Source organism: Diorhabda sublineata, chromosome 7 (assembly GCF_026230105.1).
Source record: "Diorhabda sublineata isolate icDioSubl1.1 chromosome 7, icDioSubl1.1, whole genome shotgun sequence".
Taxonomy (NCBI): domain Eukaryota; kingdom Metazoa; phylum Arthropoda; class Insecta; order Coleoptera; family Chrysomelidae; genus Diorhabda; species Diorhabda sublineata.
In genome coordinates this window covers 11,590,923-11,612,273 of record NC_079480.1, presented here as the reverse complement: position 1 = coordinate 11,612,273, position 21,351 = coordinate 11,590,923, and the positions used below count along the sequence as shown (strand labels likewise).

At 33.9% G+C, this 21,351-nt stretch overlaps 1 protein-coding gene across 3 annotated transcripts in view; it reads left to right on the top strand.

Moving 5' to 3' along the window:
- The window catches only part of LOC130447035 (protein rhomboid), an 82,817-nt gene that overhangs the window by 31,116 nt on the left and 30,350 nt on the right, over positions 1 to 21,351 (top strand). For all 3 annotated transcript variants that reach the window (XM_056783646.1, XM_056783645.1, XM_056783644.1), the window contains exon 2: positions 16,114 to 16,226. In XM_056783646.1, coding sequence (XP_056639624.1) covers positions 16,114 to 16,226 — 113 coding nt within the window. The remainder of the gene's footprint in view (positions 1 to 16,113; positions 16,227 to 21,351) is intronic.

Below are 21,351 nucleotides of genomic sequence, written 5' to 3'. Positions count from 1 at the left end.
ACAAGTTTTGTTGGGTCGGAATCTTTTCAAACAGCCCTCGTATCATTAATATATCTCCATGAATATCGACGCATTTCGATTGTGTGTTGGCATCTCCAGAATATTCAACAAAGGTTGTGATACTGTGATAAATGATAACATCCCTTCACGCTGTTAAGTTACGCTTATGGTTCAGGCGCCTATATTTTAAAAAGTGTTTACCTCTCATGAAAAACTTTCATCAATAATTACGTTGGGATACATTAACTGCGGGTGGCGGAAATTATAGGATTCGACTTTTGTCCTATTCCTTCTTTCGTCAGAGAAGTGCCGACGCTGGTCGCCAAAGTCGATTACCACCTTTGAGTTATAGTTAGGAAACTGACCAGGAATGCGTGTATATCAATTTTAAAATCCAAATTTTGACCAATCAAATCAATTTTGTGAGCAAAGCAGCAGGTGGTTGTTAACGATGATTCTTATTATCTTCAGTACACCTTTCGAAATAAACTGTTCTTAAGGTAAAATAGTTTATTAGATTGTGAAATATACAGGATGGCATTCAACTACTCTATCAAAAATGTCAAACAAATAATGAAAAAAAAAACTTATTGTAGTGAATTTTTAAGAATTTTCCCATTGATAATTTCTGCTCTCAAACTCAAACATATCCAAAAATATCGAGGCTATCTACAGGCGCAGAGCCCTACGTTGGTAGTGGCCATTTTATTACAGCCCATCGACCAATCCATCAGTCTTAGATAACGAGATGGTGATTAAGATCTTGTATAATTTAATACTTCGTTCGAAATCGTCGTTTTAAACTTCAAATCATCGAAATCTCGCATCAACTAACAAAACATCCCATTTTAAATATTTGTATTCTAAAAATAAATATTTGGCGATATGTGAAAGTGCTTCGGCTCCCCAACTATAAACAAGAAGAGAGAATAATCGGCGAGCGGTCTGGAGGGTCTATAACGAAGAAGAAGCAACAGCAGCAGCTAACTACTTGGCGGCCCATCAGGTCCACTGAAAGGCCCACCACTTGACTCATAATTTATTTCGATTAGATCGGAATGCGGCATGATTAAGATGCACGCCTTCTCCCTAACCTAACTAAATTAAAACCCCACGTTAAAGTTATACGAACGACCGACTGACGACTAATTAAATATTGACCGGCGACGCGACGGCCCGTTCGAGAATTTCTCGCAATAATTCAACTAATATTTCGAAAATGGATCCATTTGTTCTTTATTACAAAATAATCGGACTAATGTCCATTTATATATAATGGATTAAACTCAGTAAACTTGGTAAAATATCAAAACAGATCATTTCTTTTTGCAGTATAGAAATGGAAAAAAACAAAACCCAAATAGTAGGTATCAATACCTTTTCAAAAATTCCCTCGCTTATCGCAACATATTTGAAGTTACCTAATCCAAAAAACTACACTGGGCATACATTTCGACACTCTTCGGCGTCTCTTTTAGTGGATTCCGATAGTGATATAATTCAAGTAAAGAAGCACGGTGGGTGGAAATCCAACACAGTTGCGAAGGGTTACGTGGACTACTCAATGGAAAACAAAATTGATTCCGCAGTGAGGATTTTAACGGGAACAACTAGTTCGACTTCAAGCAACATTGTAAATGTTCACGATCCTAACAACAATCCAATAAGTACGAATACAACTATAGACGATGTTATTTCTTTGAACACGTTATTCAAGTATCAATAGTAATGTAACTTCTTCTTCACTTCAAATTAATAATGCTCACAGTTGTACTTTTAATATTACTATTACAAAATAAAAATTGATAAAAGTTTTGTAGAATTTAATCTACAGACGTACAAAAAATTTTTGTATGAAACTCATCAGTAAAGTAATTTTTTCCATAGTAGGAATTGCCGCCCTACTTGTGAAAAAAGTTTACTTTACTCACTATTATCTACCTGCGATTTGGTTACCTATAATCGTAAATAACGCAAAAATAAGCCTACAATAAATGTTTTGCAAATTTCAGTTAGTTCTGTAAAGTTACTTACTAATAATGCCGTACCGGCAAATCAATAGTTGCATAGAAATGAAATGCATAAAACCCGAGCTCCCTACATGCCTACCTGTGTGGAGATATCGCTAGTAGTAGCGATGTTAATGTTGAAATTTTCAAAGCGGCGACAAAAATATTATTTTCATATACATAATATAGAAGAGTTTGAAATACGAAATTGAAATAAAAAGCAAAAAATAAAACACAGTTTAAAAACTAAGAATTTTTTTGTAATAATCACATTAAAAGTTAAAAAACAATCCTTGGCGTACGTAGGGTGCTTTCTATAACATTTTTAAACTAACCCTCCATTTCGAAATTAAACTTGTGAAAAATTATAACGAGTTACATCGAGTCCTGATTGGAGTTAGGTAAATGGAGGATAAAGGAAAGTGAAGATCTATTTGGGTAGGGGAAAAATATTTCAGATGACCCAAAATAGGAATCGAACCCAGATCTATTGGTTACGCACTAAAAGCTTTACCAATTAAGCTACCGTAGAGAAGATAGATTTGAAGAGGTGCATACTACAAGACCCCCAGAAAGGCAAACCATAGCGAAGACGCGGTTCGAACAACGAGTAGTAAGTTGTTCAAGCAGTACTAGAATCAAGCTAGCAAAGTTTTGTACACGTACAAACCTTTGAAGGGCACCGTCATTATGTAGACCAAGATCGAATTTGAGGATCGTATTAAGTCATTGTTGAGTTTTAGATATTTTTGCCTATGATATAATGTAAAGCTTCTATATCTGGACCACTCCAGGTTACACTGGTCTCATCTGTGAATAAAGTAAATATCTTTAATTCGTAAGTCTATGACATCATTAATGAATACCAAAAAAAGAACTTAACCCTGAGGTACACCACTGCCAAGAAGAAGAAAAAAAAAGAATGGGAAGTCTTACTCAGTGAATAATTTTCAGTAGTTACAAAAATAATTCGGACAATCCCCGAACTGGGAATCACACTCAGATGTATTGTTTACAAAACGCAAAGTTAGTTTAATATAGACCGGGAGGGGTAGGACCAGTGATTGTCCACAATTTTCCAATTCCTGCCTTCTTGGAGTACTGAATGAGTATACAAAGTACTTGAGATTTCTGGAAAAATCCTTGTGGTTCCATTGACATTTTCTACCTGCTACGTTCATAGAAAGATAGTTTATCAACGATTTAGGAATAAACTATCGTTCTATAAACATGGAACGAAAGAAAAAATCGCGAACGAACTTCGATCCAATCCCTCCCGGTCTATTAAAGATGTCATAGAAAGCACCCCAAAGTTTTATAATATTGAGATGAATTTTCTCATCTCTCCCACCAAACTTATCAGTTTGTTATTCGTGGGGTAAATTAATGGACTCTCCTACGTACTGTTACGAACAAGCTCGCGAAATGGGTTCTTAGGTCAACTCTGTCCAGCTACAATAGAATTTTAAAATTCGGGAAATTCGCGTGGCGCCTTTAATCTGGTTTTTTATAAATGGTGGACGCCCCTTTGATGGAATTTTAACTATAGAAGGCGGTTCATTACAGTATATCTTTTAAATAATTTCTAAGAAAGTCTATTTATTTATTTCTTTTGTTTCTTTTTGTTCTAGAATTTTGTAGAATTCTATTTGAGGTATAGAAATAAGTTTATGTAGCGCAGTTAGTTAGTTTTATATAAATAGTCGTAGTGAAAAGAACGAATTAGAAAAAGTAATCGCAAAAATTATTTAAGTGATATTTATAAGTAAATTATTATAAGTTGAGTGTATTGTATAGTGTGTAAATAAATTGAGAACGTAATAGACAGTGTTTATTAATTTACCACACGAAAAGAAAGAGTGTAAATAAATACACTAAACGTTACAGTACATAATTTACTTTACACTACACTTAACTAACTTCACTATAACTTAACTAGAACAAATAGAATTCTCCAAACTTCTAGAACATAAAGAAACAAAAAAAAATAATAAATAGACCTTTCTAGAAATTATTTTAAATAAATAATGTAATAAACCATCTGCTATAATAAAAACTTATATAGAACAAACATCAAACAGATTTCGTCAATGTCAGTGGCGTCACACGTACCTTCGCCGAATTTTAGAATTTCAGTACATCTTTGCAGGACTGGCTCTAGGGCGGAGACACGTTCGTAACATTACCTTAAATTCTGGAGAGTCGACAGGAGCATAAAAGAGAAAAGGGTTAGTTTTGGTTATCGCAGCTATGATACTAACATAATACCCATTCTAAATAATAATTCGACCTTGCTTTGAGTTGTGAAACGGCCTCTAAAGCACAAATTGATTCTAATTAGTAAACAGGAAGTGTTTATATAATGTTAAATCGACACTAATAGATTAATTTGATACAACTTTTCATCGTCTGTCTTCTCGAATGGAGACATAACTCGAAGTGCTAATTATCTAAATAGAATAATTGTATCATTGAGTTACTTACTTATTTGCTTGATTGGTCTAGAATACAACGTAACATTAACAAACTTAGCATATTAGTCATTTCGAATTGAAAATGACCGTTATAAATTATAAATTGAGGTTACACAGATTTTGATCAAAGATTTCAGCGCTTATAGTGCTTCCCGCATGGTGGAGCTACAATATGGTAGTAATTTTATACTTTAAATTTGATTGTCTTCTAATTAAAACAATTTTTTAAGTTACGTTCACGAGAACACTTTGATGTAATTGTTAATGTTGATGGAATTAATACATACCAGATATCTGATACAAACGCATATCTCAGAAATATGACATTTCATTTACAGAGAAACAGATCTCATATCATGATTAATATAGATAAAAACCATAGATAATCTTATTGAAGTTCGCCTTTAGTTCATTTTTGGACTATATTTATTATTTAACAAAAAAGCATGAAAAACGAGGTTTTTTTCCATAATCATAGATATTTACAAATGCCGTAACGTACTCATCTGATGACAATCATATGAAACTTGGGTTAGGAAACAGAAAAAAGTTGCTGAGGGTCAGATCTGGTAATTAAGTGGGTGGTCATACCGAAATATGAGAAGCTCATGTTGAATTTTCAATGAATAACTAAAACCAAACTCGTTTAGATCTGTGATACGTATGTTTAGTGATAAAGCAAACAACTAAGAATTCACTGGAAACGTGTAGATACATTCTGGACTTCTAAAGTTGCAGGTGTTTCATACCGCATTATTCAAACGAAGCGGAGTTATGCCTGGCCTTAATTTCAACGGATACTGAAAGCAGCTGTTGCTGATACCTGCTCACCTACATTAAGCACAACACTGCATAAAAACAACAAAGCTACGTTTCCGGAAGGAAATTTCGCACTTCTTCAAGTAGCAACTCTTTGAGAATGTCTGTCGCAGTAAAACTGAAAATAATTAGGTGTAAAAACTGACAAATAACTCAGCTCATTTTCACGGATGCGTCCCGAACACGCTGCGAGGACGTTGCGAACGTGGCAGAGATGCAAATTGATTTCAAATCTTCAACCAGAGACAACACTCTACGGGTTCACTTTCAGTACTTTTTCTGTCTTTGTTCATCCTTTACATTAACTTCGTAATCATATTACCCTCTTCCCATGCTTTTTTTTTAAATTGCGATCACTAAATTCTCTATTTTTTTGGTCCCATATTACGTAACGATTTTGAATTTTGAAATGGCGTCCACGCTACTATTCGCAGCGATCTCGTTACATGTCCGCAACGAATTCGCTACACGTGCGCGTCGTTATCGTTGCGCGCCCGCTCCGCTTTGAAGACGCTCGCAATCCGCTAGTATGATAAGGCCCTTAGATTCCTTAATGGATTCATAACCTTTTTTGTAAACCTGCCATTGATAGTATGAAGCCTACGACTGACTGCAAATCATACGAATGGAAAATTAACATTCCGTGTGAGTTATACATTATACTTTTTCTACGTCTTTAATAGATTAATAGCGAAATAATATAACGAATAACATGTCATTCGAAATTTTCATTGAGGTACAATAAAAATGTAAACTGCACAAAAATCGAAGAAACGGTATTTTCATTTTTCTTTGAAGGTTCGAAACAAATATCTAATTATTCACAATATTGACGGTCACATTGTTATAATAATGAAACGTAATGTTTGGAAACTAGACACGGTAATGTCATATTTGTATTTTCTTTTTTTTCCAAAATATTTGATCTTGAAGTAGATGGTATGTTTTCAGAATTTCTTATCGAGCTTAATATTTTTTACAGTTGAAACTTTTTATAGTCCTTCAAGTAAAAATTGATGAAGTATACAAAGTATATAAATTTGTAAATCAAGAATCGAAGTTTGCAAAGAAATTGTTTTTCTGAATGTTACATTATATGATCATTTCTACTGCTGCTGTAATCTAATATTCAATACTTATACTAATTGTTTTTTTTTAATATAGGAAGGGGAGTTCTCAATGTTTATCATATATATTAATTATACTATAAGATTGTTAGACTACTTTACATTTAACTGTAGTTTCTAACAAAACCTCGACTTTTTCTAGTTATTTTAAGTAGATTTAGGCAAGAATTTCGGAAAATCGATATACCCAGCTATAAAGTCGTTTAAACTTGTTCATTTGACATCCTAAAAATCCCCTCAAAACTCACATATAATTCGATGGGAGCGACTTTAAAAATCGAGAGTCAAAAGTAAAAAAAAAATCGATGTTTTGCACATGGGTTGTCCTATGGGTTTTACGCTATTTGCATTTGTTATCAATATTGTAGAGCATTAAAATCTCTACAACTTTTGTTTCAAAAATTTATTCATTTAACGTATAGCTGGGTATCTCGATTTTCCTAGGTGAACTACCTTAAATGACTGGACTAACTTCCTAACAAAACATTATTTCAACGTAATCACCTAATATATTATCATAAAATTATGATCCATTTCAAAAATCTGCAGTATAAATGACTTAAACCCCAAAATAAGAGACTGATAGTTAACGGCTTTTTTTATTTTTCATTATTATACTCTACATGCGTATTTTCGAAAATTGTTGAAAACATGTAAAAGGTAGGAATCCTCTTTTGATTATTTCGAGCACGTTATGTGATCTTTTAAAAAAATAAAAATATAATCGTAGGGTTACTGCCTTTGGGTTGTTGTGTCGGCAGCACGCGTTCACTCAGTAGGTATAGGCGATCCGAATACTGAACAGGTCCGGTTCCTATTTAAAAATAGTTTCGACTTTATAAGAATTATTTAATAGGCGTCCGCTTAAAGGAAGAATGACTTTTTAGAGGTTAACATCACTTTCTCTACTGTGATTATATAATTTTTCCACCATCGATATCTGGCTAAATTTTAATTAAATATGTTTTTCACGTGAAAAAATAAATAAACCGAGGAAACCTTATGAGAATATTATCCTAAAAGTCTCTTTGTCTCATGGAGTGATTTGTGAGTGTTGAGTTTAAAAGTGCTCATATGAATACGGACAATGCTGAACGTTCGAAACCATAATTTACTGTATTGATGGTGAACTTAAAAAACATGACCGCATTTGTTGAAGAAGAGCTTTGTTCCATCATTACAGTATTCTTCCCTTCATCCGATTTTGTTGCAGAAAAATTAGCAGAACTGCATCAAGATTTATTGCTCCATCCACCTTATTCACCTGATTTAACTCACTCCGATCACGTGTTCTGAAATCTGAATAAATATCATTTTTGTTTGAAAAAATTGGAGTAAATTCGCCTGACTGGATGTGTAAAGTTGAATGAAAATTAGGTTAAAAAATAACTATACAGTCAAACCGACTTCGGGCTTATAATTTCGTTTCATGCATACTTTTTATAATTTTATTTACTTTTAGTTTTATCCTGTCATGATCTATTTGCCCAAATTGTTCCACTTTTTTGTTAGCTTCAAAGGTTAGCGTACATTTTTTCTTTCTAGTTTTAATCTTGAGTCTACGTTAAACGGTTTCTCATCTTCGCTTTGCTTCATCTTCATGAGATATTTCCTATAAAAAAGAGAAATTTCGTATCACAACAACCTTTACTTGTATTTTTCAATTGCAATATAGAAATCATACTATATCTTCAATTTCCAGGCACTTTGAAGGTGATTAACTTTATACAAGTTTAATTTTATTCTTGGACACTATTTGAAAAAATTTCACCTAGTGTGGGAATTATCAACAATCATGTAGTCTCAGATCATAGTTACTCCTCCTATTCTCGACCAAAGAAAAGTTACTATTCCCTTCATTAAGACTAACATCAGCCAGAGAGGATTTTCAGTTCGCTTTTTTTAAAACGGGAAGTCAATGTTCATTCATCCAACATAATTATATATTCATAAATAATTAGTCGAGGTATCACATGGTCTATAATCCGTTTCAAAAGATCTAACAAATCGATCTATGTTTTTGTTCCTATATAATCAAATGTTTTGTACTTTTTTCGACAATTTTCGATAATTATTGCGATAAAAGTTGCCAAATATCATCAATTTCACAACGTTTTATTGTGATGTACTAAATTTGTCTCCAAATAAGCTCATCCGGATTCAATCACGACCTTATGGTGACAATCGAAGAGGTGTATTCTTTAAAACCTAAGGTACATTGTTAAATTTTCATCATTCAAAATATCATTATTAGTTCGAATTGATTTTTGACACGGTGCATTGTCTTAATGTACCACCACTCTCTTCTTCAAATGGGGTCGGTTTTACATGCGCATCCCATAATACTGATGCCCCAACCTCTCCATCCGATTTTTGCGTCTTTCCACGTTTTGAAGTCGGTTCATCACGTGCAATCTATTCGGCTGACTGACGATTTGACTCCGGTGTGAAATGATGAAGCCATGGACCTTTTATCATGACTTCATAGTTAGTTATAAGGCATAATTTGGAAGACATGGTTCTCATGATCATATTAATGGGCACCTTACATGCTTTTAGAATGCTTGGATGCCGTTACCCCATATTCTTTTCCTTGTATGCGTTTATTGCCTATCGCACTGCTTCACTTTACAGAAAGGTCTTCAAAGAGGGAAAATCTAAAATGACTTGTAGTGCTGCCAATTTTTGTTTTTGTCCATCACATGAAAGCTAGTTCGATCAATAGATTTAGAGGCCCCATATTCCTCCATTCTAGTGCAGTTGTACATATTAATTCGTACATTATGGAGCTTGGAGATATTGTCTTCATGTCAGTCATTGTCACATATCGAATCCAATATCCGGGTTCATTACTATTCAATAGATCCAAACTTTAATTAGAATCATCAATTCGTTGTTGTTTTTGGTCTATTGTGAGCTCGCGCCGCACCCACTTTGAACAGAGCTTTTGTTTACATAAATATTCATTCACTATATCTCCATCACGTGCCTATAATATCTTACAGAGAAATAAATGCTTTATTGTCAAAAAATTGTTACAATTGGTATACAAAAGCTTGTAAAAACTGAAAAACAAACATAAAAATAACATTATTAGACGTCGTTTACAGAATAGAAGGCACTTTCCAGTAAATATGTCTTCAAATTATTGCGAAATGCGGGAAAAGATGATATCGATTTGATTTCAATTGGTAAGTGATTGTGCATTTTTTGCATTGTGAAATATTGAGCCCTTAACTAATTCTGAACGAGGAGTAGGTAGGTAAAGGACGTGCTCCGCGTTTCTAAGTGGATAGCCGTGCAACGATCTGAAATTGGAGAAGCGTGCTTACGAATTAGGCAAACGGATTCAAAGATGAATAAGGAAGGAAAAGTCAGAATTTTTAATCTTTTAAAGAAATCCCCGCAGTTATCCCTGCTGTTTAGTCTGAGTAAATACCTAATAGCTCTCTTTTGTAGTTTGACGATTCGATCAAATTGAATCGCTTCAAACGTACCCCCAGAAGAGAAGAGCATATCGGAGATGCGACTCAATAAGGGTAGAATAAACTGTTAAGGAGGTGGATAAGTTCAGTTCTTTGGGTTTTAGGATCTTAGCTATCTAAATCAGCGTTACGGTTATCCGAACTTATGTTGTGGACTCTTTTCGTCGATGACAGCCTCTTTGGAGCATCCATTACGGGCATCGTTTAAAGATTAGAGCTAACTCAACATCCTGTGGATTCAATATTAGTAGCACCATCTATACGTCGACGAAATTTTCATTCCATCTAATATGTTCCTTTAAAAAATGCCAGCAATTATTTCTTCATGGTAATATTTGTAAGAAATATCAAGCAAACTGCCATGTTATACACCCAGAATTTATCTTGTCAGAATTTTGTTAGAAAATGTACTTTATTCAACTAGGTTTAATCTAAATAGGACATTTTTGTATTTTGTTTCCAAAATTTACGTCTCTAACAAACTATTTATCTTTTTTCCACTAGCTCTGATGAAGTAATATGTTAAACGATTTTTTGTTTATTTTTCATCAAGCATCAATAATTACAAATTATTTAATAAAAAAAATCAATATACTAATTATATGTAATGAAACACTAGGCGAACTACCTTTCACAAACATTAACGCACCTTTACCAATGCTTTAAATTGCTTTTAACTTTTATTACTGCAAAGATTACCCGGGACATTGTATTTATAAGTTTTTGATAATATTTTTTCTGTGAATACATGCTATATTTCTGAAAGCCTGGCTCAAAGTCTCCCATTGTTCCCGTGGGCGATGCAGGTATATCCTTTCTCATTTTATGCCATACATTTTTTATTGGCAATAAGTCAGAACAGCTAGAAACCAAGTCGAACCATTTCAATACTGTTTTTTTTTCGTATGGCACGAAGCTCCATCAGGCAATAATATAAAATCCTCCCTCGTATTGGCAGCTCGTAGTAAAAAAAATATGTGTTGAAATGAAATGTTTCCAAGAAAACTTACCTTGTTTACCCGTCTTTGTCAAATTTTGCTTGAGAAAACGATATTAAACAAAAAATATTTGTTTTGAAACATTATTTTTAGTACACAGTTTGGGTTGATCTGCTGCTATTATTGATTTCTAATGTTATTGAGAGTGGTGCGAAGTGAAAAATTTCCTAGTACGTTCATAGAAAAGGTTCTTACATTTATATGAACCAAAACACCGCAGAGTAACGAATAATAATCAAGATCTATTTTTGATAACGCAGGTACTACAGAATCGATTCACTAACATCAAGAATTTTGCATCGAAATAATTATAACCATAAATCAAATACGAGGATGTATTGATATCTAGTTAGCCTAGACCAGTTCCATGTATAAACAAAATATTGCTTTACTATAGCAACGAGCAATAATTTATTAGAAGTGTCAGTGTAAAGTTTGACGTCAAAAAAGTAAACCAGAGTTACGCAATAAAAGGGTTAAGAGGTAAGCAGATTTACGAAGATATGCTTAATGCCCTTGGTGATCAATATCCTTCGTATGCGACCGTAAAAAATTGGACTGCAAGCTTCAAAAAAAGATATTATCAGACCGTCGAATTGAACTAAAACGGATATCTAAAGCACTGAATATTTCATACGAACGCGTTCATCATATAGTTCATGTCAATTTGGACATGAGAAGAAAAATTGGTGCAAAATGGATCCCCAAATGTTTGAATGTTGAACAAAAGCGTGCAAGGGTAGAAGCATCGCGTTCGATCTGTGCTCGATTTGAAAACGATGTAGACTTCTTAAACCGAATTGTTACTATGGATGAGACTTTGGTACATTTCTACGATCCAGAAACAAAGCAACAATCGATGGAATCGCGACATCCTGGTTCTCCAAGATCTCTCCAAGACGAGAGTCGTTTTAGCGTTAATATCGTGGATGGGAGAGAAAGAATGTAGAGACGTCGTGGAATAGAGTAAAGTTCATCGTCATTGAGTCATATGTTGATAATTCAGTGATGGTATGAGGTGGTATATGTTTGAGAGCTCGTACGGAGCTAGTGATCGTCACTAATGGATCGATACGTGGTAGACATTTTAGAACTCCATGTCTGTCATGTCTTTAATCACATTCATATACGAAATTTTATTTCCATGCATGATAACAAACGCGCGTATAATGAAAAAATTGCTTGATGAGGTGGGCATCACTCAAATGACCTGGCTAGCACGATCCTAGGATATAAATCCGATGTGCCTGCCTGGATAGAAGGGTTCGACAAAAGAATCGAACCTCTAATAAAATAGATGCACATAAATTGGCGTTTTTGGAAAAGTGAGGCAATTTACTCAACAACAATACAAAGTAGTCAAAAGCACGAGAAATCGTGTACAAACTTTAATTAAAGCTCGCTGCGGCTATTCACAATATGAAATTTTGTCCAATTTCACATTATTTATTAAAATCGACTTTTCTGGCGTTCCCTCAATTGTATCGGTGGTTTTAGTTAGGGCTATTTGTGTTCAAGTAATAAAAAAAAACGAATACTTCCATATTGTCAACAAAAACCGTTGTTTGTTGGTCATAAAATACGAAGCTGTTTACTATTTTAGGCACGTGCCTTACGTTTGTTGTACGCCGGTCCTGGTATTAACTAAAAGAGATCCGAGATGCACACAGATGCCATACTAGCGTTTAGTTTTAATCATCAAAGTGGCAGGTGCTGGCTCGGAACTCGAAACACGTATATTTAAGCAGAAATCCATTGCATGTCCAATTATTATCCTTATTGAGTGCGCCCAGCGAAAAATTCTTCGAAAACTCGTTTACCGGGGCCACACCGCGGTAATTGATTTCGCATTCTAAATTACTACAAAGTCATGTACTAAGTATATTCTCTTACATTTTATTATCCAACAAATTCTGGGTTTTATCACATGCCTATATTAATTGATGTCATCATAATCTACCAACAATTTTTAAAAACGTTCAGTTCAGAATTAACAAAGAAACAATAAAATTTTTGTTCCATAATCATGTTATATAGACCTTTTAAGTCAGGAGAGCCAAAAATTACAATTTACAAATTTTTTAAAGAGGCAGAAAATGTTTTGTCGTCTGTAATAACTAATATTTGCATGAATAAATTTTTTTTTAAATTAAAATTAAAATTTATTTAAAACAAAAAATATTTTCAAACCTTTCAGCACTCCAAATGCCAATTTCTTCACGTCTCTGAAGCAATCTAGAAGACTATTCTATGCGTTGAATATAAGGGCCTTAACTTATTTTAATTTTTTTCAAAGCTCTCCACTTTTGGTGCGTTAGATACTTACATTTCTGGACCTCCAAATCTTCTAACTTACTTTTCAACTCCACAAAGCTATACTTTTTAAATCGATCAATTGCATTTCGAGAGATCCAGTTCGTTACTATTTGTATTTAGAAAATTTACTATGAATATTAGAGTAATTTTTTTTGGTTTTGAATTGCACAAATCTGTCAGCAAATTCATTTTTAATTTTTTTTTATAAGCATGCTGAAGTAATTCGTGTGAATAGTTGTACTGGCTTTACCAAAATATTGCTTTAAAAATTGGAAATAAAGTTATTTACCGCTTTGAATATACAGGGTGTCCCACGACGAGTTAAAACTATCTGTATATGGCCAAATACTTATAGTAAAATAATGAAAATTTTTACGTTTGGGTTTTCGGAGACGATCTTTTTAACTAAAATATTTTCAAAATTCTAGCGGATGAAAAATTTTTCATTTTATACAGGGTGTGTATAAGTTTTCAAAGTTTAACTTCATAAATATCAAATTTTTTAATTGTTTCAAATAGAACCACCCGGTTCTTTTTTAATGCATTCAGGGGTTAACAATAAGGCAAATTTAAGTATACTTTCCTATAGCTAAACCTTACCGTTATCCAGATATTAAATGTTTTCAGTAAATTTTTAGAGATGCAGGTGTTGTCTAAATTTTTCGAAAAAAGTTTTTAGACAAAAGTATACTAAAATGTTTGAGTACAAAGCGCTTCTTCAAAACAAACCAGTTCTTCTACCAAAATATTGGTTTCCCTTTCCTTGTAATCTTAGTTTTAGTACATTCAATTTCTAAATGATATCCACCATAAAGTAAAATTTTTGCAACCATTTGTTGGTGATGGTGAAAAGCTTTTGACAAGACGCTTTGAACAATTTTGATTACCAAATTCATAACCTCAACTATTTCGGCCGGAAATGTATTATACGGTGAAACTTTCGTGGTTTATTTTGCTCTGAAGAATCGTAGTTGCCCTTTTATTATTTATACTTCTGGTTCCTTCAGTTGCTATTGAAACGACTTTAATTAAATTGATCCCATTGTGTTTAAGACATTTTGGCACGGTATTTGCTATATCTTTCCCTCTAGTTTTACCCGAGAGCGGGTTCTCCTTTTGGACCTTGGGAATACCAACTTGTGTCGTGTTTTTCTTATCGCATGACTCATCGACAACGCTCTAGATGAATTTCTATATGCTTTGGAATTAATCCTTAATTCTACTTACTTCTCATATGAAAATCAAATTTTTAAACAAATAGACGGATGTGCAATGGGTTCATCAATATCCAGCATTGTAGCACAAATAGTTATGGAAGAACTTGAAGAGCAAACAATGAAAAATCCCATTTTTTTATAGATTTGTTGATGATTGCATAACAACAATACCTAAAGACGAAAAAGAAAATGTCATAAAACAATTCTATAGTTTTCATGTAAAATTAAAATTTACAATGGAAATTGAAGAAAATAATAAAACTAACTTTCTAGATACTACTTTACATCACAAAAATAACAATTTAAAAACAGAATGGTATACCAAGAAAATCTGGTCATCTAGATACATTAATTGTAACTCGAACCACTTTTTTTCACAATAAAATCAGTTATAATAAGATCTTGCACATCGTGCTATTAAATTTTCAGATACTGAATACCGAAAAACTAGCATCGTCAAGGCAAAAAATGCATTGCAATTAAATGCTTACCCCATAAAACTAATTAATACAATTTTCAGAATAAAAGAATTTTACAACCCACAAAATAATAATCAACAATTTATATCTCTTCCTTCCATAAATAGATTGTCACAACAATTCAACATTTAGTCAAGAAATATGATCTAAAAATTTGCAACAAACGTAATAACCTATTGTTAAAACAGTTTTCTATAATGAAATCAATAACATCGAAATAAAAAAGTGCAATACTGTTGATGAAATTCATTGTAATAATTGTTCAGTTACATATATTAGCCAAACAAGCCAATACACTGGAAAATAGAACAAAAAGTCACAAATATGATAAAAAAATTCTGCCACAGCTCCAACAAAATATAAAAACGAAACATCAGTTTGATTATACAAATATTATTAAAACAGAAAGTAATTTAAAAAAGAAAGAATGGTGGTGAAAACCGTGGGTAGTCAACTATTTCTAAGTGCAATTCGTGAATTTTAACCAAGACGATTAAGGAAGTGTGAGAAGATGCGTTCTCCTTATGGAAAAGCACTTTCTTTTTCTTCAAATGCGATCACTTTTAGCAATTTCTTACTGTAACTTATAAAGCAATGAAGATAGTCGATGAACATAATCCCATGACTATCTCCAAAAAAGGTCGCCATCACTTTTCTGGCTGATGAAGCCGTCTTTGCCTTATTCGGAATTAATGAACATTTGGTGAACTTTTTCGATGATACGACTCGTCATCAGTCAAAATGGCAACGTTCGATTTCATCTATCCAAAATTTCACTCCTTTCATTCACGTTGGTGTATTGCCTCGAAAACAAATATTTAATGACAGTTCCATATTTGAGTTTTGTCATTTTCAGAAAATCTCAGATACTTCGATACAAACCTCGTATATGGAGCATAATAGACAATGCATTTAATTAATTCATTTTCAATCATTAGATTTTATTTTGAAAAGATTTTTCAACTTTTATCTTGTGTGATAAATGTCACTATCAAATCAATAACCTTTCAATTTTGCCAATGGTATCGTGGGCCCATTTATTTTCGAAAATATCTATCAGAAATCGCTAGAAAAGTTATTGTTTCGAAGTTTCAAGATCGTATAACCTCTAATTTAATTTACCTTGTCACTCTAATGTCATTTTGATGCGAGCAGTATAATTTAATTCGCATGTAATTGTTGGTTTCAGATGACTGGAAAAAGATCGAGAAGCTTTAAATGTGCCGTCCATCATCGAGATCGCGAAGTTTCGTCAGAAAACGACTTCCATCTACTTCTTGTGGAACCGCCATTATTTCGCAGGTAAGAACGTTCTACTACATGTTGCTTAACTATTTTATATATATTAAATTTGGCTCTTGAATACAATATTTTGCCATTTTTTAAATTTAATCGGGGTAGAACTATGGCTTAGTGACAAAAAACGCGGATCCGCACACAATTTAGCACGAATACAATTTCCGTCCCGGGACAGAATAAAAGAATCAGCATGATAGGCTACGCTGACGATGCAGCTATTTTCGCGGAAAGGCAGGACGACCTACAGACTACACAAATTCTTCCATATCAGCCAATTGATGAACATGACTATATCCACAGAAAAAACGAAAAGCATAACCTTTGCTGAAGAGCCCGTACTATGTAAACTGGTAGTTCAGGACAAAATCATCGAACAAGTCTCACAACTTAAATACCTGGGTATGCACCTGTCGAGTTACCACGACGCAGTGAAGGACCTAAGAAGCCAGATCAACAAAGCGACTGTCATATCGGGCTCCTCAAGGCATGTAATATGCGAATACATGCGAAAGGATAGCAAGATTAGGATCTATAAGACTTGTATAAGGCCAATCATAACTTACGGAATAGAAACCAGAGAGGAAACCAACAATACGAAAATCATGCTTCGGATAGCCGTAAATTTTAAGGAGAGTAAGAACTAAGACTTATTTTAGTTCAAGAACATTTACGCCTCTCTCTTAATTATTAACAAAACGTCATAAATCATTTTTGTCACAATTAGGTCCCTGAAATTATTCAGTTGTTTGGTAGTCTTCATCCTCGCGTGCACCATGCATCATATTGTTCGCCGTGATCCTCAATTCAGGATCATTCGAATTTTCAATTGACTCAATTCGAAGCTCTAAATTCGCTTTATCTATTAACAAGATTAATAATTAATATTTTACGAATATTTATGAATTGATGTTCGCAATTTATAGAAAAAATTAATTTATCATCAATATTGGCATAATCTGCCTCGATATCAATGTTGTCGTTACCTACTGTTGACGCACGAGTAAAACTGTCCTTTAAAAATAGTCGTGAACGACTACTGAGTTGTTGAGTCGTATACGATACTCCTAACTGTTAGAAGATCTCCAGTTTTTGTTTATACCTGTATTGGGATCTTCAAAATATAAAGAATTGTCTCTCCTAGAAGAAAAGATTTTCAATTGGAATAGAAAATTTATTCTGGATAGTTTCATGCCTTTTGACCACCTAAAATTGGTCACTGGCTCTTCCTCTATCCAAAGCTGCACCCATTCGGCGTGATTTGTGGTTTTCAAGCCTTTTGACCACCTAAAATTGGTGACTGGCTCTTCCTCTATCCAAAGCTGCACCCATTCGGCGTGATTTGTGGTTTTCAAGCCTTTTGACCACCTAAAATTGGTCACTGGCTCTTCCTCTACCTAAAGTTGCACCCATTCGGCGTGATTTGTGGTTTTCAAGCCTTTTAACCACCTAAAATTGGTCATTGGCTCTTCCTCTATCCAAAGCTGCACCCATTCGGCGTGATTTGTGGTTTTCAAGCCTTTTGACCACCTAAAATTGGTCACTGGCTCTTCCTCTATCCAAAGCTGCACCCATTCGGCGTGATTTGTGGTTTTCAAGCCTTTTGACCACCTAAAATTGGTGACTGGCTCTTCCTCTATCCAAAGCTGCACCCATTCGGCGTGATTTGTGGTTTTCAAGCCTTTTGACCACCTAAAATTGGTCACTGGCTCTTCCTCTACCTAAAGTTGCACCCATTCGGCGTGATTTGTGGTTTTCAAGCCTTTTAACCACCTAAAATTGGTCATTGGCTCTTCCTCTATCCAAAGCTGCACCCATTCGGCGTGATTTGTGGTTTTCAAGCCTTTTGACCACCTAAAATTGGTCACTGGCTCTTCCTCTACCTAAAGTTGCACCCATTCGGCGTGATTTGTGGTTTTCAAGCCTTTTAACCACCTAAAATTGGTCATTGGCTCTTCCTCTATCTAAAGCTGGACCCATTCGGCGTGATTTGTGGTGATTTTCAAGCCTTTTGACCACCTAAAATTGGTCATTGGCTCTTCCTCTATCTAAAGCTGGACCCATTCGGCGTGATTTGTGGTGATTTTCAAGCCTTTTAACCACCTAAAATTGGTCATTGGCTCTTCCTCTATCTAAAGCTGGACCCATTCGGCGTGATTTGTGGTGATTTTCAAGCCTTTTGACCACCTAAAATTGGTCATTGGCTCTTCCTCTATCCAAAGCTGCACACATTCGGCGTGGAGGGAAGGAATGAAGGAATCCCTTGTAGAAGAAGTAGAAGCTGATCGTCCAAAATGACTGGAATTTTAGAGAAAATCTCCCAACGCATGTGTAAATATATTTCCCAACTTATATCAATATTTTGTTGGTTGAGGTGGGTAACTTTTCAAACAACCCTAACCTAACCTAACTCTCTTATGTACTCTTCACCAAGATACAAAAATAAAGACTTCATTAATTAGTGAAACATTATAAAGCATTTTCAATAATGAAATGGTTCGTTATCCCAATAAGAAGGCAATTGATGGATATAATTTACACATAAAAAAAAATAATTAACGTGCTAAAATTTAACTATTGAAGAGTTCTATGCATACTAGAGAATTCTCATATTGTCAGGTGAAAATAGTATGATATATTTTGGAATATATTTAGATATGCTATTAAAAATAAAGGCTTTTATTGAAAGCAAAACTTAATCTACACCTTGAAGAAACTCGACATTTTTTGCCTAAACGCTCCCCAAATTTGATATTTCTAGCTTAAATAGTCTCACTGTATAGTTTGTGCATCTATATTTGTAATCATAAATAGAATATTTATCTCCATATGTAGTACATTTCAATATACTTTATCAATATTTAGATTAATTTTTAAAAATTGTCTCTTACATACCAAAAATATCCGACCACATCTCAACACTCATAAAAGAAATAATATACTCAAACAACAAAAAAATAACGGACATATTAACCGAAATAGAACTTACAGACATTCCGAAAGCATGACCCGTTGATATTTTCAAGTCCAGACTTGTCTTCGAATATAAATAAATACATATAAGAAAGTGAGAGGATTTCCATGGCGAGACTGACGCGCTCTCGCCAAAATTTCGAGTATAGGCCAGTCAAATGATCATCGAATTTACGTGTTTCGAGTAACAGTTAATTACACAGATTACACGCGAAACTGTTCGACATAAAGAGACATTCTGAAGAAAATTATCATAAATTCTAATTATTTATTGAAAATACTTACAGGAGGTATTTAAACAGAATCAACTGTTCCATATACCAAGTTTTTGAGGTATTTAATTCAGGGGAACATGCTGGCCATGCAAATAGACCTCCCCAACAAATTCACTTATTAAATAAAAATTTTATATTGTAATTATTAATCTCTTTCGAGTTTTTCCTTATGCAAGTAATATGATCTTCGATAGTTTTTAGTACAAATGTTTTAATTATATTTAATATATAAATATTAATTTATTTATTAATCCTCCAAAAATTTGTGTTCTAATTTCTCCTGTGAGTATTTTCCATAAATAATTAATTTATGATAATTTTTTTCAGAATGTCTCTTTATGGCGAACGGTTTTCTTGACATGTACAACGATCTAAAAATCTACATATTTCCTGAACCACAAATTTTGTCGAGTTAAACAAAGAGTATCTCTTTGTTGGAAAATCGAATTAAAAATTAATTTTCGCTATCTTTATATTGTACAGGTTGTCCCTGTAAAAGTGTCGGATTTTTAGTAGTTTAGAATTATTTATTCCGTGTAACACACTTCTTGGACAATCGTAATCATCCTTTAAAAATGCATAATATTAGAATGTATAATTTGGAATGCACTATGTCACAGCATTATTTTTACTCCCGCGTTTTTTGTATCAAGTTCCGGAACACCATGTATAACTAATTAAAACACCATTTTGGTCTGTATTACCCACAGATTTTAATAAAAGAAGAAAAGGAAAAGCAAAAAAAGGGTTTTAGTAAATTTTAAAATGTACGCCTTGACCTCTCGATCCTCTGTCGCTCTAAACCAGTGGAAGAAATCAATTCTGGGAATTGAGCCTAAAATAATTTCCCGTCCCATTTTGGATCCCCCAGACTGGAACAACGGGGCCTAGATTGGGCAAACGCTGGGAAACATGGCCTTGACAAAACAATAATAGCCCAAGCCTGGTTGAAGTCTGGGTAACTTAGCCTCGTCCATTTTGTAGTCCGCCATGTTTGGCTGAACTCTATATAACCTAACCTCGACCATCCCATATTCACCTGGCTGAACTCTGGGTAACCCTGCCTCGGCTATCCTATAGTCAGCCAGATTGATAGAACTCTGAATAACTACATAAAGTTATTCAAAGAGTTATATAAAGTTATAAAATACAATGAAAAATAGAATCATTTCTTAGTATGTATAATTATTTAACTAATATTTTTATGTACAGAAAATTATTAGAGTGCATTGATAGAAATTTGTCATAAAACTATAATTTTATTAACAATATATTAAAAATCTATTTTTACCAGTAACCAGCCTGGCCCAGGGTTGCAGACCGGTATTGGGTTTATCTAGGCAACCAGGACTGGTCCTGGATTCTAAACCAACCGAGGGACATTGTTATCATCCCAAAGTACCACCAAGTTTGAGCCAATAACGGCTTCAAAGCTAGCGCCAGAATTGTACATACTTGACCAAAGTCTGGGTCTATACTGGGTCCATCGTAAAATCCTAAATGGGTGCCAATGTATCTCTTTTTAACATCAACCAGTATTTTATTTTCACGCTGACCTTCCATCTTCCTTGATATCTTCTCTTCATTTCTTTGATGTTTTTATGGAATCTTTCGCTCTGATCTTTTCCGACTTTAATGATATTTGAAGGAAACTGATCAACGTATGAGTGTAGAAAATGGATTTGTTCAACATGTCAACGACGATTTCTTGATAGTTTTTGTCTTGTTTTGTCTCTTATATCCTCAAAGTTAGCATCCCTTTCCTGATGTCAGGCCGAGTAAACCTCCTATCAGTTTTTCCTCGGATATATCAATAAACTGCTCACAAAGTTATGTAAAAGAGTCTCTCTTTTGATAATCCCTCCACTTAACCTCAATTTTAT